The sequence below is a fragment of the Larimichthys crocea genome, chromosome X, assembly GCF_000972845.2.
Source record: "Larimichthys crocea isolate SSNF chromosome X, L_crocea_2.0, whole genome shotgun sequence".
Classification (NCBI taxonomy): Eukaryota; Metazoa; Chordata; class Actinopteri; family Sciaenidae; genus Larimichthys; species Larimichthys crocea.
In genome coordinates this window covers 38,869,708-38,894,744 of record NC_040020.1, presented here as the reverse complement: position 1 = coordinate 38,894,744, position 25,037 = coordinate 38,869,708, and the positions used below count along the sequence as shown (strand labels likewise).

At 43.3% G+C, this 25,037-nt stretch overlaps 1 protein-coding gene across 3 annotated transcripts; it reads left to right on the top strand.

The window, feature by feature from the left end:
* The first annotated feature begins 330 nt into the window (after positions 1-330).
* Positions 331-24,446, top strand: rnf38 (ring finger protein 38). Of its 3 annotated transcripts, none has more exons than XM_019259843.2 (13): positions 331-622; positions 1,645-2,372; positions 13,315-13,376; positions 18,395-18,597; positions 18,697-19,069; positions 19,186-19,344; positions 19,604-19,774; positions 20,626-20,808; positions 20,912-21,015; positions 21,115-21,199; positions 21,311-21,432; positions 21,537-21,636; positions 21,755-24,446. In XM_019259843.2, exons 2-13 carry the CDS (start codon positions 1,748-1,750, stop codon positions 21,815-21,817), a joined length of 2,250 nt encoding a protein of 749 aa, XP_019115388.1. In that variant the 5' UTR covers positions 331-622; positions 1,645-1,747; the 3' UTR covers positions 21,818-24,446. The 3 variants fall into 3 exon arrangements, with proteins under 3 accessions (XP_019115388.1, XP_010745672.2, XP_019115387.1); XM_010747370.3 differs by having other exon boundaries at positions 339-622; positions 19,180-19,344; XM_019259842.2 differs by lacking the exon at positions 331-622 and adding an exon at positions 817-1,489 and having other exon boundaries at positions 19,180-19,344.
* The last annotated feature ends 591 nt before the right edge of the window (positions 24,447-25,037 follow it).

The following is a 25,037-nucleotide window of genomic DNA, read 5'->3' as shown; positions in this document are numbered from 1 at the left end:
CTCTCCTCTTTCTCTATTTGTCACTCTTTATTTTCTTTCTGTCTCCCCCATGTCATGTTCCGTAGCCACTGTAAACTGTCACGCAACTTTCGCAAACACTGCTAACACTTCTTTTTAAAGCGAACTTGCGACTCCGGAGGAAACAGCTGCAATGGGCAGGCTTGGTATTTGTAAATAAATAATTTAAAGCCCCCTTTTGCCTTGCCTCTCTGCTAGCCACAGCTTCTGATTTAACAGGACTCGTAGTCGATCGCCGATCGCCGACACATGCAAAACACTAGTAAAATCGCGGCTCTAAGGCAGAGCAGAGAAAGACAAAACGCACGGAACACTTTGAAATGTTGTTTCGTGCTCTTCTGTCACCCGTGGATGTGTGAGGGGGAGGTGCGGGTGCCGATTTCCAACTACAAACGCTTTTCGTTTTCCGGTATCGATTGGGCAGGGCTGGTGAAATCCGACTTGAGCGTTGACGGTCTGTCACATTTCACGCTGACACCGAGCGAACACTGGGCGCACACACACACACACTTCCACATACACATACACACACAGGCACAGGCAGGGCTCACCATATTATCGACAGATCCGAGTCAGGAGTACAGTCGAGGAGAGCACATTGGAGGTAAGTTGTTGTATTAAAAACTACTCAAGGCAGGGGAATTAGACCGGGTTTGATGGGTACACTCCGAGGCGGGGTCATTCCTTAAGATCGTGTTAATTTTAGCCGTGCTTCTTTCTTTGTAATTTTAGCTTGACTACTTTTTTTTTTGTGTATCTCTCTCTGTGTGCGCTTTGCTGTTTGCCCCTCTTTCCAGTTGAGGGAAAACATTTACCGGCTCACTCTAAACTCAACCAAAATAAGCAAGAATAAGTTTTTTTTTTTTTTTAAAAGCGGGGTTTTTGTTTTGTTATTATTTACCAAGCAATTTAAAGGGAATCGAGGCGTGGGTGGCTAGCTATGGGATTTTTTTTTTCTCTCCTCAAATGTTGGTCGGTGGTGGAAGAGGAGGGGTTGGTATGGGCTTTACCAAGCTAGCGGACGGCATTACGCAGACTGGCTGAACAAGTTTAAATGGTTGTCAAAGTGGACAAAGTTGCCTTAAACTCAACTCGGGGGGTAAACACGACTGTGAGGGAGCGAGCGGAAACGCTAACGCGGCTGTTGTGTGTGTGGTATAAGCGTAATAACGCGTAATAACGTTAGCACGTCCCCCCCCCCTCAAACGCTAGCCTCCTGTGAGCTAGCGAGCCATGGCCGTGCTCGGTTGTTATGGACCAAACACGGTTTAACGGGACTCTCTAATGGAAGTAGCGTCGTGTTTTCTATTTGTTTTACATTTTATACAAGTTGCCGACTATTAGCCACACGTGTTTTTACTCAAAACACGATATATCGACGGCACGTCGAGCAGACAGCGTTGTTTAGTTGTTGAACCAGTTTTGGGGGATTCACGCTGTGTGTTCAGTACGGTAACGAAACTTGGGGGAAGTAGGTACAACACACACACACACACACACACACACACACACGCATGTTTGTCAAAATAAGCAGCGAGTGTTTGTGTACACAGTCTTAACAGAGAGTGCCTCCACGGCTCAGGTTTTAACTGTTAACCACTCTCCAACTTTGTATTTTTAAAACAGTGACTAAAAGCTTCTTGTGTGAGAGGAAACGAGAAGGGGAGAAAGGACAAAAAAAAAAGAAAAACGCAGGAAAAAAGAAACTGAGGAAATCCCCCGAAAGGAAATGCCAATCGCAGCCGCTGGACAGCCAACGACTCAGGAGCCCAGAGTTTGCCCCCGACTGCCCTCCACCCCGGAGCCTGTCCCTAAAGGGGCTGATTTATTCGACGAGGCGGGGGCGGCGGAGTCGGCAGAGCGAACAGAGTACGGGGGCGCGGAGGGGGGCAGAGGACTCGGGGGCTATAGTTACAGCCAGAGCGGCGCTAGGGGCTTTGTACAGCCCGGATCCATCAACGCTTCTCCGCCGCAGTCCCCAGCCGCGTCCTCCTCTTTTCTTTTCCACCCCCTTCACTCCCACCAAATGGCCATGGAGCCCCCAAGGACTCGATCGCGTTCTCGCTCTGGATATTACCAGCAGTACGGTGGTGGGAATGGCAACGGAATTACCGGCAGCGGAGTCATGGGATCTAACCATCATCACCATCACCACCACCACCAGCATCACCAGCAGCAGCAGCAGCAGCAGCAACTACATCCTCAGCAGCAGCAGCAGCACGGTGCCGGTTGCGCTCCACTTGGAGCTCACGGCAACCACTCGGAGAACCAGCCGCGACCCCCAGGAAGTAACGCCTCTCCCGGCATTCAGAGGCTTTCTTCGGTTCCCGGAGCGCACCGCATCCCGGCGGCAGGTAAATGTCCTCACTTGTCATTGTCACTGACTAGGGTACCCCCCCTAGACCAAGAGAATCAAAGGAACCACACGTTTTTATTAGACTTTGCATAAGCTGAAGTTGAAGTGATAGAAGTCGATGTGTTTAATGCCGTGGGGAGGTTTTTACAGGCAAATTGAGAGGAGGAGGAGGAGGAGGACGAGGACGATGTCCTGGGGTTGGCATGACAAAAGTGTCTGTGCATGTGTGAACACATTTTTTGTATTCTAATTAGACAGGGTGTTTTATGTGTTTGCCACAGAGCTGCAGTGTGGATGTGGTGCACATACAGTAGGTAAATGAACAACAGCAGTCTGTGGTGTGGACTGGTGTGCATAGTTACTTACCCAGACTGTGTTTCTCAAGGCACAGTGGCATGTCCACTTTTAGTCAACTACACAAAATATTGATGTAGCTAGGAAACAGGCCTTACAGTGTGTACAGGCTGTTGTTTGTCCAAACCAGGCATGATTTATCTTTTTCTTAAAAAAAAAAAAAAAACCTCCCACGGGTAACATGGGTAAAAACGATGACTATAACCCAGGGATTTTGTTTTCTTCAAATCAAAAGTCATTGTGGATAAGAAATAAGAAAGAAATCAGCCGCTCCTCGTATATTTTTAGAGTGAGACTTGATTTGAAGTAGGGTCTTACATTCACAGACTAAAATTACAATACTGTAAATGCTCATCAGTTAAATGACAAAATAGGATGTGTCATGCTATATGAACGAGGGTGGATGGCCTCTAAGAGCCGGCACTCGAGTATTCTGTTTCAGATAGAGAGAGGAGGGGGGTTCTCGACTGGTAACTAAATGGGTAAGCCATACTTTGATATTTGTGCTTCACTGCAAAGCAAAACTTAAGCGAGAGTGTGCTCGGACTGGTGCTGGGTGTGGAATACATGTGAGGGCACTCTCACACAGCGAATGCAGTGCAGTGAAGCACACAACATGGAAACGGCACAGCTAGAGTTTCACATTCAGCGAGGCTATGGGAAAGCTTTTCTTTCAGCACACCTAACAGGCTTCTCAGGTTAGGAGAATGCTGTTTCCCGCGGTGCTTTGGGGAGAGTTTTCGAAGTGGTAGTTTTCTTAATGAAAACAACTTGAAACTCCAAAGGGAAGCCTACATTTATTTTACATGTCCTGTATGTGCAAATCTCAAGGCATATTTGTGTAAATCGAAGTGTAAATTAGACGTATTGACCGCCAAGCTGGCAAGGAGAGGTTTAAGAGGAATGTCTCGTAGTTGCTCATTCACCTTCCAGTGACTGGTTTATGCGGCTCTGAGCACACACTCATACTAATTTTACATTTAGAGCTTCACATGTGCTCAAAAAGACTAACAACCCAGTCATTCCTCTCATTGAGCAACTCACAATAGGCAGACAGAATCAGTCCCAGGGTTAGCTTAGTCACTGTCACATGTGTTTTCTTCCTTTTGGGTACACAGTTCAACTACACAGTGAAATGAATCTAATTTTTCCATTAAAAGCACAAAGCAATATTCTACCGGCCCGTTTATAAAATCTGTGATGCCTTTTTTAAACAAATAATTATCTGCAACTGACCGAGCAACCGTGTATGGAGACTGGAATTACCTGTCCGGGAGAGCGAGAGTAAGAAAAACACAGCTGAACACACGTAAACAAACACAGGCCTCTTCTGGACTCGCAGCCTATAGGTTGTCTAGCATTATGTGTGTTGCGCTGTATGTCTCGCTTTGTTGGGTTAGGAGGAGTCAAGGTCCGTCTTGTCCACCGTGTTTGTGTTCAACTGAGAGACGAGGAAGAAGCAAGACAAAGGTTTAAAAAAAAAAAAAGAGTAGATATACTAATCTGTGTGACGTTCATACTGCATCGCCACAGAAGGTGAACTAGTCATGGCCGGAGTTTATCGGCCGGCTGTGACCTACGACCTATACTCTGTCATAGTAGCTTGGCTATGACATGTAGGATAGCGCAAATCAATGGATAGAATGACTGTATTGTATTTCCATCCAAATGGATTTCGATCTGGAGGGGGAGGCACTGGCTAGAAATTCTATAGACACTCGCTCATTATCTGGATTAATTTCAATTAGACCTAAAATGCATAACACATGAAAGCACAGTATTTCAGAAAGCATACAATCGGGTGTGCACATTTCTATGTGTAAGGAGCTGAAATAATAAAGTCTGGCTGCAGCAGTTATGGTTATTTAGTGGATGTGAAGCGCTTCAAAACAGTTGCTTTATTTTGAAATAAAAAAACATGCACCATTTGTATCAATTTTGAGTGCTGTTTACATTGTTAACTTAGCCGGAGGAAGCCTTGGGGCTAATTTATACTTGAATATTCTCATACACAAGTGAAGCAGCTGGCTAGCTGGACCGTTCCCAACACTACACACCTTTTATTAGACCCTCTTTCCATTCCCAGAATGGGTCCTGCTTGTTGGGAGAGAGTGAGAGAGAGACGGAGAGATACTCAGTCCATTCTTCCCGTGCTAGTCACCTGCGTTGTGCATGAAAGCTAATGATATCCCGTACCCTTCAATCCCTCTCTCTCGCTCTTCCCCTCGTAGTCCATTCTAAATCTTTTGGCCCGTTTTCCCTCTTTTGTGCCTTGTCCTTTTATGCGTGTTTTATACAATTTGTAGTGCTCGCATTTCTTTTCTTTCCTCGTTTTGACATTCTACTTTGATTATCAAATGCTGTTATGAGGTAGTCCACGTCGAGGTGCAAAAGAGAAGCGTGGAAAATTTAGAGTTGCTTCAGTAAATGTCTACCAAATGCTTAAAAAATGCTGCCAGATTGGTCGAAGTGGATAAAAACATCCTCTGTGGCAGTTGATATACTATCCTGACTCTGACCCACCTCCGTGACAGCCTGTCCTCTCTTAGTCACATGCATTTCTCCCTGCCCTTTGGATCAGTCAACCCTTTCTGTACCCCTCCGGTCCATTTTCTCTGGCCTCCTCCCCCACATTTGTCTAATGGAGGGATCGTTTTAATGGACTGCTCAAAGCAGCAGAGGGGCAGACGCTCCTGCCACTCTACCTTTACCCATCCACTCCACTCCTATCCTCTCCATCCTTCTGTCTGCAACAGAAGTGGAAACATGCAAAATACGCTCTATTTCTATTTTACTTTCCTTTGTCTTGTCACCCAGGCAACCCCCTCCAGTTTGAAGAGAAACTCTTTCACTTGGATTGACCACAAGTAGCAGGGGTTCTCTGCTACTCCATCACCCCAAATCAACAACAAAGCAGTCACTTTGGTCAGCAAGTTAAGATCCTGGGGTAGAGGACAGTGACTTCAAATTAGCTTTAAAATCTGAGGGATGGGGCCTGATGTGGTTTGAAAAAGGAGGGAGCAGAAGAGAGAAGAGAATAGCAGAGGGAGGCCAGTGAGAGCACGAAAACTGAACTGGAAAGGAGCAAGAGGAGAGAGAGGTCGAGGGGTTGGATTAGGGAGTTACAGGAGCTGATGTTGGGTGAAGGTAATGTACATGAGGTTTAGATCTACAGAGGGAGGATGAGGAAGAAAAGAAACGGGAGCAATGATTAGACCAAGCACAGGAAAGGGAGAACGTGAACAAGTTTCACGGAAAAGGATGGACTGTGAAAGAGACACAAGACGTCATGAGTGTTATTGTAAGTACAATATGCAACCTGGGAGGAGGTGTGGATAGATAGGAAAAGAAAGAAAGATATATAAAAAAAAAGAAAATGATTGGCTGGGAGCTCATTTGTGGGACAGTAGGGGGCAGGAGAGAACATTGATGCTTGTGAGTGAAAGTAAATGTGTGTGTAAGAAAAGCATGAATGATTGTTGAATCATTGTGGAGTGATTTTAAGGGGAAGGAAGGGAGTGACTGAGTGACTTTGCTGCTGTTTGCATGTCAGCCTCCTATGCCTGTTGACATAACTGGGAATGTCCAGCGGATGTGGCTTGGTTGTGTCATGGGTGCAAACCCGTGGTTGCAAAGTCCACTGGACGTAGTTCAGAGGGAGTATATATTCTGCTGTTTTGGAGCTCTCTTTTACTGACCGGACTGGAAACTGTAGGTGTCTATGGCAGGACTACCATTAACTTCTTGCGTCATGTTTAAATCCAGCCTAAAAAGACTAACAATTCTACTGTTCTCTCACCTTTGAACCTCAAGTTGCGTTTGTAGCATTTCTGTGTCTCAACAGTTTCATGGCATCTTCAGCTTTCGCATGCCATTTCAACACGTCTGCGTCCTTCCCTATTTCCACCCTCTTTGTGTCCTCTTCTTGCCCCTGTTGTAACTGTTATGCAAAGTGAGCTGGCACTGCACACATGGACTCGGCAAGTCTGCGTTGACGGAGATGTTGAAGTAGTAAATAAGTTTGTTTTTGCTCATTTTGTAGACTCACCGTTGTAAGATAACAGCTACATAGTACTGACAACACAGACAGCCAGTGGAGAGGTAGAACATGCTGCAGGAATGCTTTGAGAAGCTTTCATAAGATATTTCAATAGCAACGCTGTTACTAATACTGATACTACTAATTTTAGAATTTGAGAATTTAATGCTTTATGGTTATTTTTTAAAATATTTTGGGTGCAGTTCTGTTCCTGTTTTAAATGAATTGAATTCATGTATTTATTTAGCCACCCACTGGAGTGACTACAAGACTGACACCTCTCAGCTTATGAAATTATCATAAGCCTTCAGCATACTGTGTCAGGTATAACATACTTCCTGTGTAGCCTGCACGTGTATTCCTGTGGTATTATTGCCATCTGTGTAAGTATTTGTTAGTTTCATCTAAGAAAAAGAATTCAATTTATCATAAAATATCAACGTGTTTCTAAATTTACCGATTTGGACAAACAGCTGTACAAAAGCCATATTAACTCTATGTATGTTTGTGTTGTCACTATGCTTTCCTTCCTCCTGAAAAATAATAAAAATAAAAATAGAATGATATCTATCCATTTATTATTAGAATCACACAGCCGTATAATGCAGTGTCTGTAGTCGCTTATTGAGACAAAGCTAAAGAATACAGAAGGAAATAAGTTCAAAATGTATCACATATTTTGAACTTAAGAACATGTGCATGTATCTAAGCTGACATTTATCATTGGCCTAAGATATTTCTACCAAGCTGTTTCCATTTAGCTCCACAGAATGTAGTTTCAATGAGTTTATAGCTCACTTTGTGGCCATAGTGTCGGGATTTATAATGGAAGAGGAGAATTAAGACGGTCATCTGTCTCTGCCTTTCTGTCCATTACTTTCTCTCCCTTAACTCTGCCTCTTTCTGTCTTTTATTGGACGATAAGCAGAAGAAAGAGAGAGAGAGAGAGACTGAGAGGACAGGGGGAGGAGTGAGGTTAAGGATAAAGATTGTGAAGGAGTGGTTAGCTCTGTGAATGTTCATGTACCTCTGCTGACGGTGTGTGTATGTGCACATAACTTGTTTAGCTGCTGCCTGGGTGGGCTGGGAGCAGGAACGGGGCTGTCAGAGACATATGCATACATACACAGCAAGCTTTATGGTACTAAGAAGAAGTTGACAGGAGTGAAAGCAAGACAGCAAAGGTATGACTATAAAGAAATACCAGCCAGAAGGAATACTCTAATCGACTAATAGACCTCACAATGCAGTCAGACAGGTATTGTCCTTGAGCTGCTAGTGTGTATCGAGTGCCGGGGGCCTGAATAGCATGCTATAAGCTAAATGTTTCTTTGACATATTGTTGTTTTTTGAATGCTTGCAGTGCATGTACTACATTTAGCAACCATCTCTTGCTGCACAGCTTCTCAGTTTTGTAACCAAAAGTATAACAAGATCACAAGATGTGAGGGGTTAATTTTAGTTGCCAAAGAGAGGCCTGATACTACCACTATGAGAAGAAATCCTGCACACATAGGGTTTTTAAAGTGACAAGAGGAATATATTAAAGATCCCCTGAATCTGAGAATATGCAAATATTTTTGTCTCATTTAACAGCTGGACACAAGATGTCTCTTATTTGAAAATGATCCATTCTGGGTGCATGTGCGTCTAACGCAAGACAGAAACTTTCTCCTTCCACGGGCAAATATGAAACCAGTCCTTTTAATGTCAAACTCAATCATCGAGGAAAAATAGTTTTGAGTGGACGGGGATATTTCGAAGATGCGACTCTTTGAAAGGAAATAAGCTATGAGGCAAACCGTGTCATCTTAGGTAGGAACCGTCTAAAAATATGTCTAGTAATGAGCAAATCATTGACGTAATGACGAGCACTTGCCCTTTTAAAAAGGCCGTCATTAACCACATAAAGAACAGAACATGCTTCAGCGAAATGACGTGAAGGGATGTAGAGAACGGCTTCGTGGGTGAGTTAAATACCGTGTTCGCCTTCAAACTTTCAGCTGCACATCATGTGTACTTGCAACGCGGTGTGTATCAAGCCAGATGTGATTGGTTCATCAAGGAAGGACATGCGTCAACAACGCTTTTAAGTTTTGATTCATTTTATTTGACACAGCCACACTTTCTAGACCTGTTTCTGTTTCCAGTGCATTCTCATCGTGTCCAAAGCAATACCGCCACCTATACACAACACAATAACTCGGTCATCAAGTATGTATGAGAGCGAACACCTGCGCACATTCTCCCGGGTTTAGAAGTAGTTGTCAGACTTGAGGACAAGTGCAGGATGGAGGAGCAACCTGAAGGACTGCAGCAGTAACAGAACAGAAAGGAAGATAATGAGAAAGATAATGAGGAAGGAAAGAACAATAAATAGAAGGAGGAGGACAATGAAGTGGGAGAGAGGTAGAATAATTCCTGTTTCTCTACACACACACACACACACACACACACACACACACACTTACTTGCCATCAGGCCTATGTGAAGCAGTGTTAGGCAGGTAATGGCTGGGCAGGCGTTACATGCCCGCCTATTTTAAGCCCGTATGCCAGCTTGTTACTCGACTCTACTTTGCGCGAGGGTGTGAAGTGTGCTGTGACATGTGTTCAGGAGGCGGGGTGATGTGAGAGGTGCACACATATATGTGTGTGTGTGTGTGTGTGTGTGTGTGTGTGTGTGTTGTGTTGTGTTATACATATGCTCTGCTGAAATTGCCTTTACTTCCTGTATATGTAAATTGGTACAAGTTCGGCTACAGCCTACAAGGCTCCTGGCCATTTGTTACTGTTGAGCTGTTGATTTTGTTGGTAAGTCTGTCACTTATCTATTATCTTATTCATCCAAGCAGCCTTTCTACTCTTTTTTTTTTTTTCCTTCCATTTTGACATGAGAACGGAAGAGGTAGTTTAATAGAGAAAGACTTCAAGAGAGAGGGTGACGGAGATCGCGGACGGAGATGGTGCGATAGGGAAAGCAAGGAAATGTGGATGGTGTGTGATAAAGCAGCAGGAATATATGGGCGAGAGACAGGCCGGGCAGATAGGGAAATAGATCGGTGGCAGGGAGGGATGGTGATGAAGTGATGGAGAGTGTGAGGAGGAGGAGGATGTGTGAGGAGGGTGTCTGAGCTGAGTGCAGAGTGGGTGGGGTGGGAGGGGGGTGAGAAAGGGAGGGAGAGGTGGAGGAAATGGATAGAAATAGCTGATGCACTCTGAGGCTTACAGAAAATCAATAGCAGTCAAGAGGGGAAGCCACAACCCCCACCCTGCTCTCTCTCTCCCTCTCTCTTCCTCCCCTGCTCTCTCACCCTCTACTGCTCTCTCCCCCTTCCTTATGCTTTTTCCTCCACTCTTTATCTTCTCCCATCTCCCTTTCCTCCTCAGTGCTCTCACCCTTTCATGTGCATTTCCAACCTTGTCCTTTCCGTCTGTACCGCCACTTTGCCCTCGTCTCGTCCCCCCTACATTCTCTTTGCTGGTCGTTTCTCTCCTTCACGCTCCCCCTTTTCCTCCTCACCTCCCATCACTGTTGTAGTGGCCTTGTCTTTCACCCCCCCTTTTCTTTCCAAGACATTCTCTTTTCCTCTGCAGGCTGCTGGTATGCTTTAGATGGAAACAACAGAGATCGTGGACTTGTACTTTCATGATTTTTCTCGCCAAAATAAACACCTGATGGTAATTTTCTTGAGGTGTGGTTGTGGCCGATACCTCTTTCAATACCATGACAAAAAAAAGTCCAGAGCACAGAAAATATGCTAATTTTGTAATAGTAATAATAATGAGTTGTTTCATCTTTGCAGCTTTGGGTTGAAAGTCTGTTTTTATACTTTTCATACTATTGAATTATCATATCATTTTAAACACGCTGTATCAAAAAAGTATCAATACTTTTGGCAACCTTAGTGTGAAAAATAGGAATGATTTCAAACAAACTTTTACCTCTCCACATTGTTACTAAAGCTTATTGATTGTTGATTACGTCATCTTTTGTCTACATTTGTATCATGCTGCACCTTAAACTCACACAGCAGGTAAATGCTGATGAGGCAGCAGTGAAACTTTCAAAGTCAAGATTGGTGATGGTGGCGTGCCATTTTTGTGTCACTTTTAAAGGAGCAGTCTTGTGTTTTTAGTAACGCAAGTTACTTCACATTGTCTGGTTAATACAAACACCATCCCATCTTAACTTTACCTTAAAATTACAGCTCAGGATTCTGTTGTAGACACTCGACAGCTTGTTTTCTCCTCCGCCATGCTTAGAAAAGTGTTAAAATTCCACTTTGCAAGTGCTGTTTGCTTCACTTAAAGTGAAATTCTCTTACTGTAAATAAAACCTATCCATGTCGAACGTATTTGTAAGGCTCGTGATGGTTCAAGGCACATTTTGAATGTGCTTTTACTTTACCTAAAAGTACAGACTTTCCTCCACTAAATCCCATCATGTCAAATTGACTATAATGAATGTTTTATTGAATTTTAAACCCTGAATTCTCTCTCGCTCTCCAAAAATACTTTTTACTTTTTTCCACCAACATTTGCAGCATCGACTCTGCCTACAGTGTCTCTGTTTTGTGTATGCACAAGTCTCCTAGACGAGAGTGTGTCTGCTTCTTGAGCTGTGCTGCTGTCTCAAAGTCCAACTTTGAATTCTTTTCCCATTAACTCCAGAATTAAACTACACAAATACGCAAACAATAATAATACATAGAAATCTCAACATTGACTCTGTCTCTGCAGCATGAGTGGTGACTCATTACTGTGTGTGTGTGAGAATCTTTTAACAGATTTTCACGTTTATATTATTCATTAAATTGCTTATGTTAGCTTTTTTTAAACTTCCTAGTTGCCGGAGAAGATATTACCGTGACCACAAGCATTGAAAGTCATGCTGAATCCTGCTTTTCCTTGAGGCCATAAGTGTAGAAACTAAACTGTGTACAGAGCTGTGTGCAGACTGTTAGTCCAACAGTTGACACGATGTTGTCGAATCATTTTAAACCTGTTCTGTGGCTTCTGTATTGTGCTCTATGGAGTGACTCCGTCTGAATGACTCGTCTCTGACTCAATTTACTGGACGCTGACAATGTGCAAGTGAGACCATATTCAGGGAGGGAGCTGGATTTTTGCCTATTGTGATTGGTGAATGAGTGTTGTACAGAAGAGCGCCATGCAGCCGGCGTGTCCTGTGAATGCTCCGGCAGTACTCCGTCCCAAATCATCTCGAGCGAAAATAGCCTTTCAGCCGGTTTTCACCGCACTAATGTAAGCTTTACTTACCTCAATCTTTTTCAATCCATTTATTTTGCCTGCTCTGGGGATTGGAGTATGAGAGGAAATGCTTTTTTAGGGATTGACGAATTCAGTTGTGAAAACCCCACTCTGTCTGCCTCTTCTTTCTCTTTCTACCCCCCCTCCTCTCTTCTTTGTTGTCAATCACAGCTTTTCTTCAAAGAGGGAGGCTGTGAGCAGGGAAAAATCCCACAAACAAACAGCCGAGAGGTGAAAAATGCTCTTTTTAAAAAGCCCCTCTTTTTGCATCTATTCCCTGCTACTTTAGCTTCCTTCATCTCTATCGTAAAGGTAGCCTTGTCTGGAGTGCCCTTGGGAGTGCTTACCCTTGGTGTGTATACCACTGCCACCATCTGTGGTGAGGACGTCCCCAGCCCATGACGTGCCCATGAAAAAAGGACAAAACAAAAGGCAGAATAAATACAGAAGACAATAAAAAGATGAAAGGATTGTGGAAAAACAAAAGAGTAAAAGTCTTAGCTGTGATGCAAGCGGCGGTATCATCAGAAAGCTTCTCTAATCCGGGATTACTGTGTTTATTTTGTGTGTGTGAGTGCATGTGTGTGTGTGTGTGTGTGTGTGCACCTACATCTACTGCCTCTGATCTGAGACAAGAGTATACCATATGGGTTTCAATCACTTTTATGCTTTACACACGGTCCATACCCCTTCACACAAACATGTTGTCACCGTTTTTTACTGTTGTGTCTTAAATCCAACTTGCACAAGAACAATAACAAAATAGGATTAAATGTACTGTGTGGAGATAAACAGGGGTCTCACTGTGATGCTGGTGTATAATGGCGCTATCAGTTTCAGCAAAAGGTATTGCCAACACGTTTTTGTATATTGTATTGCAAAATAATACACAATTCCAGAAAACACATTGGTTGGTGGTTACATTACATTTTATTACATTGTTTACATTGACTAATCATAGGCACTGTTGGATCTGGTGCTAAATGGGCCTCTATGAAAATATTTTCAGCAATTTTAGTATCGTTTGAACAATATTAATAAACTTAAAAGGTCTTATAAGTCACAGTAACTAAACATTTTCTGTTACATTTTGATGTATTTGAGACTTTAATGAATTCACTCATTAAACACTCCGATGTGTCACAGTTATGACACTGGGCAAGATTTTATATGAATGAGATGTGTATGTAACAAACACCAGGCTTTACAGATTTATGCATATGTTGTCTCACTGTGACCTTTTTTTAAATTCTGCTCTTACCTCCTCTGTCTAGGAGCCTCTGGCGGGTCCTACCACTGCCACCCAGACCATGCATATGGAGAGGAGAGCGATAAGGTAAGCCATGGCACCTTTAACGTCCATATGTTCAAACCTAACAAACACTAGGTTGCACACTGATAAGATCATGCTGTGCTATGACTCAATATTAGATGACATCTTCTTTCTTAAGTGACGCTGTGTGAAGGGCTGAGACACCTAACACACACCCAGACCAGTTCTAGATGGTGTGATGTGTATATGACGTATGCAGAGCACAATGTGTGAGTCTCATGCTCCATCAGTGAACTTATAGTTGTCTAAGAGAACAGGAGGTGTAGTAAATATGACTAGATTTATTATGTTTTATGTAATGTGGAATATCCATGGTATCCAGTTTTATTAACACTGCAGATCTGTACTGTTTTCAGTTATATAAATGTGCACATATGATCTGATCCACAAATGATGTCGTTTTTAAAATGATCTCATTCAGAATAATGCTTCTTTAACTTTAAAGCAATATAGCAAAAGTGAAAGCTTTATTGTTTAAATGGCATTCATATTCTTTTATTTTGAAATAAACCCAACACGTAAAGAATGAAATGTGGAATCTGGGCTAATTTGGTTAAAGCTTAAGCTTTAAGCTTTATGCTGAAGTGTGTTTACACTGTATACATTATACACACTAGTTTAGAGAGTTTAGAGAGCCATCAGCAGCATGAGCCTCCCCAAGGATGAAGAAATGCAAAGTTTGCTGGTTTGTTGTTTAAGTAAGTTCCTTTTGGACACTTGTGCTCATGTCACTCCGGGTGTTTTTGTTTTTGTTTGTTTTTGTTTTGATTGACTTTGTAGGAGCTGACTGTGTTTTTTTAAGAAATCAGCTGATGACTAGTTGTGGAAACTTTTGGTCTTATCAGCTGATTTACCTGGACAATACATCCATGCATTCCTCATATCTACAGCGTGCACATGAATATTTTCCTTTACCATTGGGGGTGCTTATTCTTTATTAGAAACTATAAACTTAAAGTCATGAATGGATCAAAAAAGCATAAAAAAAAAAGTGTACTTCAGTAAACATTGTCATCGTCGCAAGCGAAGTGCTGTATAAAAAGCAAGCAGATGAAGCACGGAGAAAAAAAACTGAAGGAGAAGAGGGGAGGCAGGATGCTGAGGAAGGTGTTGCAGAAAGCTTGGAGGGAGAGTCGGAAGGGAGGGGAGGCCAAAAACAGGGAGGGGGTATTGCTAATGATTTCACCTCCAGCTGTGGGACTTGGTTGGAGTGAGAGAAGGGAAAGGAGGGGAAGGAGCGAGGGGAGGGAGGGGGGAGGAAGGGAGGAACAGTGGCAGAGGAAACAAAATGGGCTTTGAAATCTTGTTGATGGAAAGAAAATAAGTGGGGGAGGGAGAAGTGTTTGAGTGTTAGTGGAAGCATGTCTGCAAATATTAATGAATCTTTAAAAGCAAATGACCATATTTGCTCACTGTGCACATTCACAGACCATTTCTAGGGCATGAATGCGGAAAAAGAGAGAGACCTGGGCTCCATTGTATTTCATAGGTGTATGTATGTGTGTGTGTGTGTGTTTGCATGTACTCTGTGGGCCTCTTTATTTTGGTTCTCAGCAATCACGGCGAAGCCACAACAGCTGCCGGCCACAGCTACTCTGTATGTGTGTGTGTTTGTGTGTGAGTGGACGCATCCATATCCCAAATGTGGACATGGTGAAATAGAACGTGAAAGGGTGTGTCTGTGCTCGTGCTTCAGGATGTCTGCCCAGCTTGGTGTGTGTGTGCACACACTGAATGTGGACATAGTGAAAGGACTGGAGGGTGTGTGTGTGTATGTGTGTGTGTGTGTGGTCCCTACACTGACAGCACTGCAGAATGTGCTGTAATATCAGCCACAGTTCACAATGTTTCTGGGTCGTGCCGGGAAGTCACTGCGTGTGTCAGTTTGTCTGTCTGTGTGTTTTTGAGGCTTTGAAATTCAGCATGTTTTATCTTCTCGATTTTTCCAGCTTTAGTGGAAACGTGTTTGGACCAGACGTGTGTGTGGTGTGTGTGTGTATGTGTGTACAACACGCACTCTATTAAAACATAAGGCCATGTTAAGGCATATTGCTTGAGGACACACGCACACACACACACACCCCTTTGTCTGACACCGCTCCCCTTCCACTAACGCGGTTAGACAGGCCCATCAAACTTTCATACTAATGGGCAATAGTCTGCATGTGTTAAGACAGTGTGTGTGTGTGTGTGTGTGTGTGTGTGCATGTATGTGTATGTGTGTGTGCGTGTGTGAGAGGGTGTCCTGTCTAAGAACTTCTTGTCTTGTCCCTCAGATTTCAGGCCGGGGTCTCGGACAGGACAGACAGAGGAAAAAGGGGGGAGGGAGCAAGAGGAAGAGGGGACTGTAGAGGGGTTCGGCTTATCTGATGGAAGGAAAAGGGGGGAGGGTGGGAGGAGATTGTTGGGCAGGGTGGGGAGTGCATGAGGAGGGAATATGTCAGCCTCGGGATGGAGGAGGATCGCTTAGGTATGAAAATGGGCACAGTAGATGTCCCTAGGGTTTTGTGGTTGAGGCTAGGCTGGTAGAGAGGTTTTGGGGTGTCGGGTTGGTAGAGAGGGGGATGTCATTGAGATGAACAGAGGGGTTTGGAAGGGGGGAGGGTGGATCGCTGGTGCCCTCCTTCCTGTGTAGAAATGAGCAATAGATAGTGTCTTCCATATCATTATTCATAAAATAACCCATAAACAAGGTTCTGTTTCTTTGCTTTGTGCACACCCAGCATTACTTGATGATGAACTTATGCAGAATTCTTTAAATGTGTCTTTATAATGCAAATATATCCTGAAATCTAAGAGGACCTAATGGTGTTGGAACATCACAGACTATAGACTTTAGAATCAGACAGAGTACCTTTGTCTCTGACATTGGTTACGTGGCTTTTGAGAATTCTTAACTTTGCATAACGTATCACCTTTTTATAAAATCTGAGTCTAATCTGAGGAACAAATCCTGCATCACAGATTTTAAAACCATGGCTTTCTTTTTGGCGGTGACAAATGTTTGTGTTTGATAGCCAGGCTCTGTTTTTTTGTTTTTTTCAAATTCATAGTTTGTCTATGTTTCTTATTCTCACAACCGGTACCCTTATTTGACAAGAGAAAGTTTAGATATTTTAAAGAAAGTCATAAGAGCAATTAAAAGTGAGCCAGGAACAACCTTGAATATCAGAATTGATCAAGCTTAAGAATAGACCAAGTGAGTAAAGACTGGGACTTGTGGTAATTTCTAGAAATGTGTTGAAGCACTTGCAGTATAATTATCTTTGTCTGTTATTTGAACATTTCTGGGTCATTCCTAACCCTTTGTCACTGCACAATTCAAAAGCTGGCTGTCAAAGAAATTACACAATCACATCCAAAAAGAAAGAACAAAAATGTATTTTGAATTATGGAAAGTGCAGGTAAGGAAGCATTTAGACACAATGCAGCTTTAAAGGGGCAGGCTTGCTGATTGCACCAGTGATCTTGGACAGAGATGCTCAAGCATGGTAATTTACATGGCTTATAAAAAAAAAATGCAGGCAGACACAGACAGACGCACTCAAAATTGTGGTGTGTGTGTAACCCTCGCCACGACCTAAATTTGTTCTGTCATTTAGGGTCTGGTGCGCCCCGAGGCTCCGCCAAGCTTCACCTCTCTTTTGTCTCTGCCCATCTTATGCACTCATTCTTTCTCTGCTTCTCTCTTTCTCCCTTTGCATTGCCTCCTCCGTCTTTCCAGCCCTCTGCTGTCATGTAGTCCACTCGGCTCAAGTCTAAATGAAGTCATTGTTTTTGTTTGTCTTTCCCATAAGCTGGTCCAGCTCGGGCCACATCCAGTGCCAGTGAGCAGTAGAGCCATGAGTGTACAGTGTGTTTTTTTCAGCTCTGCAGTCTAGATACATTTTGTTCATGTTTGTTCGAAACAGCAGCATCTGCCTCTAAAGAGCTTCAGAAGGTATTGTTCTTTATAGGTTGTAGAACTCAAACAGTGGCAGCTGCCCATGTGTGAATGCGAATTTGCGCATGTCTGCGGGCGTTTCCATAACTCTGTGTGTGTGTGTGTGTGTGTGTGTTTCTACTGCCTGCTCTCCAGCTGTTTCCTGTTAGCTATCACACTGCTCTCAAGGTTGCTGAGCTGTGTATGTGTGTATATGTGTGTATGTCTTTGTGTGTGTGTGTGTGTGTGTGTGTTTGTGTGCGCGTATGTGTGTGTGTGTGTGTGTGTGTGTGTTAAAAGTCACAGCCGCTGAGTCATTTTTATCACACTTTAACACGTCTCTCCCACGAAGAGGGGAGTTAGAAGCAGGGATCAAGTAAGTAGGGGGGTGGGTGGGGGTGTTGAGATGGTAACTACGAGGAAATGTATGTGTGTGGTGTCTCTTAAGGAACCGGTGTGTTCTTCAGAGCACAGCTAAGGTCTGTGTTGAGGGAGAATGACTAAGAACTGACACATGAGCGTGTGTTCTCGTCTCACCAAGTGCCAAGTGTGAGAGTCACCGTTTGACTGTAAGTGAAGTGACTCACAGATGAGTTGAATATATGATAACTCCTTAGTCAGTCAAAACCTGGATGACTACATGTTCAGCTACGTCACACTTTTTTCGCGGATCGATGACTTTGTTTTTGTCTCTGAGAGAATCAAGTCGAGGGTGTGTACGTATGACTCGCACACGGGCCTGCGAGTGCTTGTCTTGCGTTTGCATTTCCTCACTCCAAGAGGAAGTAACTTTGAACCCTCGGGGCCTCTGAGCACTGGTGGCGTAATATGCTCTCTTTTCACACACGCACACAAATGCATACAAGCGCGCCCACATACACAGTACACGCACTGGATCATACAGGAAATGCCACGAGTCACAAAGGAACTTAGTGTCTGTGCAGTAGTATGGATTGTAAGCCAGAGGGACTGTAAAGTGTGGTAAAATTGATTTGATCCGAGTGCTATGGGTCACTTACCACAATGTCCATCCTCTCCCCCGCTCTCCTTTTTCTTTCCTCTCTTTCTCCTCCTCCATTTTCTACCCCTCCCTCTGCAGAGTGAGGAAAGCCCCAGTCCAAAACGCCAGAGGCTGTCCAGTCAGTCTGTATTGGAACAGCTAACCTCATCCGCTCCCCCACCGTCCACCCCATCTCCCCCCATCCGACCCTGGGAGTCAGGACCCCCAAGTCGGAGACAACCTCACCCCCACACACACTACCACCAGGAGAGATGCCTCACTCCTGCTCGGCACAGGCGCAGGTATGGTGGTTTCTTGATTTATTAGTTCAACTTAGTTCCACTGTGAGAAGTCATCAGACGATCCTAAATGTAAAAACTTCCCTCCATTCCCACCTCCAGCCCGCCAGCGAGGCGTCAACGTGGTCGTCTCTCTAGACCCACCCGTCACCTGCCTTCCCATCACCACCCCTCCACCCAAGGCCCTCCACCTCGTCTGTCGCCATCAGAGCTCCAGGATGAGAACTACCACCGCAACCCCCATCCCTCCACACACCAGACATACCCAACACACACACCCAGCGCCTATGGCCAGCCTCCTTCAGCGGGAGGCGGGGGGTCAGGTTTGGAGGAGCCCAGAGCTTTTCACCCTCCCACCTTGTCGCCACGACTACTGCACCCGGCTGCTCACCACCACCACCACCATCACCATCAGCAACAGCATCATGCAACACAACAACAGCAAGGAGCCATGGTCATGGACTTGCATGAACAGGTTAGTCTGCAAATCATTAACATGCAAGACCGCTAGAGGACAATGCGTGTGTGTGTGTGTGTGTTCCTGTGTGTGACTGCAAATGAACTGTGGTGTGTTTTCTCCCCAAGCTGCAGCAGGCCAGTGTACCAGTGTCCTACACAGTGACCCCCGTCCCTCCACACGGTCTCGCAGCACCTTTGTGTAGCGGCCAGCACCTTCCCCCTACCTGTTCCTCACAACAACAAGTCCCCGCCTGCAGCGTGGTCTTCAGCACTGGACAACACTACCACCCGGTGAGAAGAACACACATACACGCCAATTTGTAGTGGAGTGTGTGAGTTTGTTTGCTAACAACAAAGTACACTTTGTGCTGTACAGTCTGCCCTATGGCTCAACTAAAGAAGAAAAGTGGTTTCAAAGTAGCAAAGACCTGCAGAAAATTTCCCAGTTAGGAGGCTGTTACTCTTCTTGGTCTTGGCTGCCACCTTGTGGCCACAGTGAGAAAAAACATGCATCTAAAACATTTCTCTCTTCTTGTTCACCGCTTTCAAGATGCTACAGGCATGTTCAGTGCAACATTTGCCGGTGCCCTACGCCTTTCCTTCTCTGCTGTCAAGTGACCCTCAGTTCCTGCTTCCCCATCCACCCCACCTCTCTCACCACCCGCCACACCTCCCCTCACCCGGACAGTTCCTACCTTTCCAGACACAACAACCACGATCGGTAAGTTGACGATTTTATGTTTTTATTTGTTTATCTGGTATTTATCCATCACTATCACTGTCCATCATTGTATGGTACAAACTTTAGTATGCCTAAAAGAAGCCATTTTAGCCAGTTTAGTTAGTGGTAGTAGTTTTATGTAGAAGACACAACGTAATGTATAAAAACGGTATTTCATTTTCAAAAGTGCAACATTCTTTCTAACTGGCACATTTAATCAGTGTCATAATCCCATGCTAGTACCATGTACCTGTTAAAGGTACTTGTTTGGTGCACCTTCATGCACATTCAAATATTAGAAGTTAAACTGTTTATCTTTTCTAGGGTTTTGTTAGCCTGGCATCGGCAGACTAATTCACAGATCTGCTAGAGCAAATGAAACATGAGCACGGGAGATTTGTCTGGTTCCCAGGCTAGAGTTTTGTTATTAATAAAGAAACAGAATAAATTAGTTTTTATTGGAGTTAAACGCTGCACCACTGACACATTCATAACATTGTTGAGAGAGAAATGAGCTGTGTATGCACATTACAAAAGATGTCATGTGCTGAGAAATCTCATGGTGGTGCAAATTGTCATATTGGTCATCATCATGTAGGCATGATTATTTCATAACATTTGCAATTACCTTTGTCACAGTAATTGCGACATACAGCATTAATCACATTAAACCAATAAGAAAAAAAATAAGGCCACCAAACACAGATCTCACTAAGTCAAAATCTGCTGTCCTAATGTTGCTTAAGTGTCCTACAAAACTACTTGTGAACATCTTTGGCCCAGTTATTGCGCCGCCATAACACCTGTTATACATTTGTCACGTTTGATAACCCGGTGTGTTTTCTCCTTAGCCCTTACAGAGGATCGAAAATGAGGTTGAGCTTTTGGGAGAGCAGCTTTCAGTGGGTGGAGGCTTCAGCTATGCCCACCATCATCACCACCATCATCACCAGCCTCCCTCCACCCTGCCGCCCTCCACACCACTCCAGTTCCTCTCGCACCACGACCCCCTGTCGCAGGAGCTCTTTACAGTGGTGAGTAAATTCACTACATGCCATCAGCGTAATTTGTCTGGATAAAATATGTTTATCCATGGTGGACTCATTTATTCTATCTTCTTTCTCCCGTCTTTCACAGCCCTATCCCCACTTTATGCCTCGCCGATTCACAAGCCGGCGTTACCGCTCTCAGCAGGCTGTACCCCCATCACCCTACCACCCGAGCTTCCTGCCTTACTTCCTGTAAGTGTTTTTTTTTTCTTCATGTTTATGTTGAGCCTCCAGAGATGTAACAAACACAGTTTCCTAAACTATGTGTGGCATGTTTTCAACCATCTACAGGTCCATGCTTCCTGTACCCCCAAATGTGGCCCCCACTATCAGCCTAGAGCTGGACGTGGACGACGGAGAGGTGGAGAACTATGAGGTAGGCCAAACGGTTTAGTAGTTTGAAATTCAGTTAATTAATAAAGCCACCATCCTGTGTTTTTTATAAGCTTTGTCCTCTAAACTTTGCTTTTCTGTGTGAAAACTTCAGGCCCTGTTGAACCTCGCAGAACGTTTAGGAGAGGCAAAGCCCCGCGGTCTAACTAAAGCAGATATAGAACAGCTTCCATCATACAGGTTCAACCCCAACAACCATCAGTCTGAGCAAACACTGTGAGTACCTTTCTTCCTTGTATGGATTTGTTTTGTGGATTGCTGTCGTTTTGATGTGGTCTACTATATATATTAAATGGGACCAACCTTCTTTCATCTTACAGGTGTGTGGTATGTATGTGTGACTTCGAGTCTCGCCAGCTCCTCAGGGTCTTGCCCTGTAATCACGAGTTCCACACCAAGTGTGTAGACAAGTGGCTTAAGGTGAGTAAAGACATTGAAAATCAACTGTTTTCCACCGCGCCCTTAAAGCCCGGGGGTTTCCACCTGGTGTACATATATATTTAACCTGTTTAAATCTCCTCATTTTCGTTCCTTCCAGGCTAACCGAACCTGTCCTATTTGTCGAGCCGATGCCTCTGAGGTCCAGCGGGATTCTGAGTGACCTCATATCAAGACTCAGCACCCGCAATCCCGGACTCCCTTTTGGATGCACCAACCGATCAGTGAACTCCACTCCTTCTATTACACACCTCCCGCTCACTAACACATTCTGCCACATAACTGGGACCAGTGCTCTTTTAATCCTCCAGGACATTGAACAGTAGTTCTCATCTGGGATCAGCAACTTTCTACCGATTCATGCTCACTTTATCGCTGGACTTCATAGACCTTCTGTTTTGGACTTTTTCGCCCCTACTACTCTGCCTTCTGCTCTTGGTTAACCCTTACTATGAATGGCCTTTGAAACACATACACACAGTGTCATGTGCAGGTGGACATATATAAGTGTATTTTTTTAAACGCATTATGAGCCCTTCCAAACTGATGCGACCTGTTCAGTCTTGTAGGTGACGGGCGGGGGGAAAAGCCTTCTGTATAGTTGTACTAACAAACATTTAGGAAGAATTTGGCAGTCCAAAGATTATGATAATGTCATTGTTTTTATTCTGGTTATAATTAAGCATCCACATTTTGGCCCACAGAGACTGTCATTTTTTTTTACTAGACTCATTCTAATTGCAGTTGAACCGTATCAGTCCATTTTAATTTCCGTGTGTTTATTCTTGCATTCCTCTGTGTGAGAGCAGTTTGAGCTGTATGAGGTGAAACAAAGATACTGTACACTGTGTGTCAAAGAGTGAGCTACTCTGGAACAACGGAAAAATGTACTTTATTTTCTCTATACGTGTGTCTGTGTGAAAGTGCCTGTGTGTGTCCTTGCACTTGTGTGTGTGTGTGTGTGTGTGTGTGTGTGTGTGTTACTCCTTCTGTGGTATTTATACAGCTCATGTGGTATGCAGTGCATTGACTTCCTAAATCCTGTTTCTTTTTTCACTCTACGTCACATAGATTTAGACTCACTGGAGGTTGTGGGTAACGTCAGACTGTTTTTATAGCAAAGATTCGTTCAAAAATCAAAGTTCAAATTAAAAGTGCAGGACCAAGGGCACCTCCAGGGAAGTCAACAATGCTTTTGTGTCATGCCATTATCACGCTTTGACGCTCTGTCACTCCATGTCAACCCTTCTGCATTGTTCATGTCTCTCAAGCTAGTAAAGGCCGGAGGCTTTTGAAAGACATTTTTCATGACATATTATGTCCTTAACCTAAAGGAAACAGATCAGGACTATTTATCTTCCACGACATATCCACTAAGCTCTAACCCAAGGCACATCATGTGAATACAGTTGGATCCTACAGAGCTTGACAAGGTGGATGCAAAGCATTCATTAAAAATGTCATCAAAACGCTCACTTTACTAGCTTTCTAATGGGAATGAGGCCTTTTTTTTATGTGTCTATCTGTCTTAGTACCCAGGCAGAATTCTGTAAGTGTTGCTAAATATGGATGCTATGTTTTTGTCCACCATTGACAAGGAACAAGTTTGAAGAGACTTATAAGGTCACAGAGAAATCTACTGTTTCACCAGACGGTGGATTTGACACTTGAGCACTTTAATACATAGATTTAAGACCTACACACTCTTTTCATCCTGAACAAACCACTGATCAGTTTCCCACAGTCCCACGTGTGTATGCGAACAAACATTTAAAAACATACAGTATATGTTCTCCGCGTCATCTTCATACAGTATCAGTTCCTTTTTTATATTCTTCACACTGCACATCTGTTTATTTCCAGAGGTTTTAGGGGCTCTGTTTTGTACTTTATCTCTGTAAGGCCTATGTCAGCATGTGATAATGTGACTCAGAGATGTTCACCTCATGCACAGAGCAAGCTTTCTAATGTAATTTATCACTATTTATCACAATTGGTGTTTTGTGTCCAGATGACAACCTAACATAGGCCTTATAGAGACAAAAAGTTTGGTTTGGAAAAGTTCTGCCAGGCACCTGCAGTGTCTTACATCTGAGATGCCTTTTATAAAGCTTCATTTTCTCCTGGTACTTGTATTTATCCAGTGTCACCACATCACACCATTACATTTTTTTGCTAAACCAACAGTGTGTCATTGTCCAGGAAGATGAATTCATTGTTTTCTAAAACTCTTCCTCAGCGTAGTCCGTGTATAAAGTCATGTAATATCCATGGGAATGGAGGGAAGGTATATTTTCTGTCATCTTTTTTTCTTGGGGGGGCCTGACTGTATGCATCCATTTTGTGTCTTAGGATTGTTTTTGTTTTTTTATGTTGGACAGTTTTTGTTGTTGTTGTTGCTTGGTACACTAGCAATTACCTCAGTCCCACTATTTATGTCTTTTCAGAAAATGGCGCAACCAGTATGATTAGTGCTTATTGATTTATTTTGCTAATCTTTTTTCCATGCAAGTTGTTGGGTTGTTTGGACATTTTTCCTTTTAAACTCTATGAAACTCTGTCATTAAAATGGTGTCATAATAGTTTCATTATGTATTATATCTGTAACCAAAATCATTTGAAGGCCTGTTATGATGATAATGAAATTTTTAACAAACATTTGTACATTTTGTATGAGAGTTATTACTAGTAATACTTTATTAAGTAGTGCAATGATTTTTTTAATCCCTTACCCCGTCTTTTGGATTTCAAAAGCTGGTTCAATAATAAATGTATAACATCCTCTTCTAAAACACTGTGTTTTCTGTTATTCTTTCCCCAAACCATACTTTCCTGTCTTTCAGCTATTAAAAATGTAATTCATGACTTAAGTCTTCTACACTAAAGCCTTGAAAACAGACAAATCCACATGATGGCAGTATAGTTCTCTTATTCAAGAGACATACTATTTAATATATACAGTACGTATTCAAATCCTTACTTTCCTTCTCAGCCTGTTAGAATCAATGCATGCAGCATTTTCCTACGTGTAATCTGCACTGCAGCACATTTTATATAATCTTTAAGTCCTTTAGTCGTCTTTACCAGGTATCCAGCCTGGTTAGTCACATATCTGTCTGCTTGTGTATATAGTTTGGACCAAACTAACATTGTGTTACTTTGTAGTCTTTCAGAGGTCATAGTGGAGGCCAGCAGCAATGTTATTTAACACAGCTAGAAAAGCTTTCTACTCCTCCGGCTACAATAATAAAATAATAAAAATCAAACTAAAATCCAAACTAAATATAAGTTATCATCACTTATCATATTTAGTTTGGATTTTTATTTTGTATATATTTGTATTATATTTGATTTACTGTATTGCATCACAAACAATTCATTGC

Coding starts and splice junctions, on each gene's coding strand:
- rnf38 (XM_010747370.3), top strand. CDS start 1,748: ATGCCAATCGCAGCCGCTGGACAGCCAACGACTCAGGAGCCCAGAGTT. Junction 19,775..20,625: donor AGACACAACAACCACGATCG/GTAAGTTGACGA, acceptor TTTTCTCCTTAG/CCCTTACAGAGGATCGAAAA. Junction 21,016..21,114: donor AGCTTCCTGCCTTACTTCCT/GTAAGTGTTTTT, acceptor AACCATCTACAG/GTCCATGCTTCCTGTACCCC.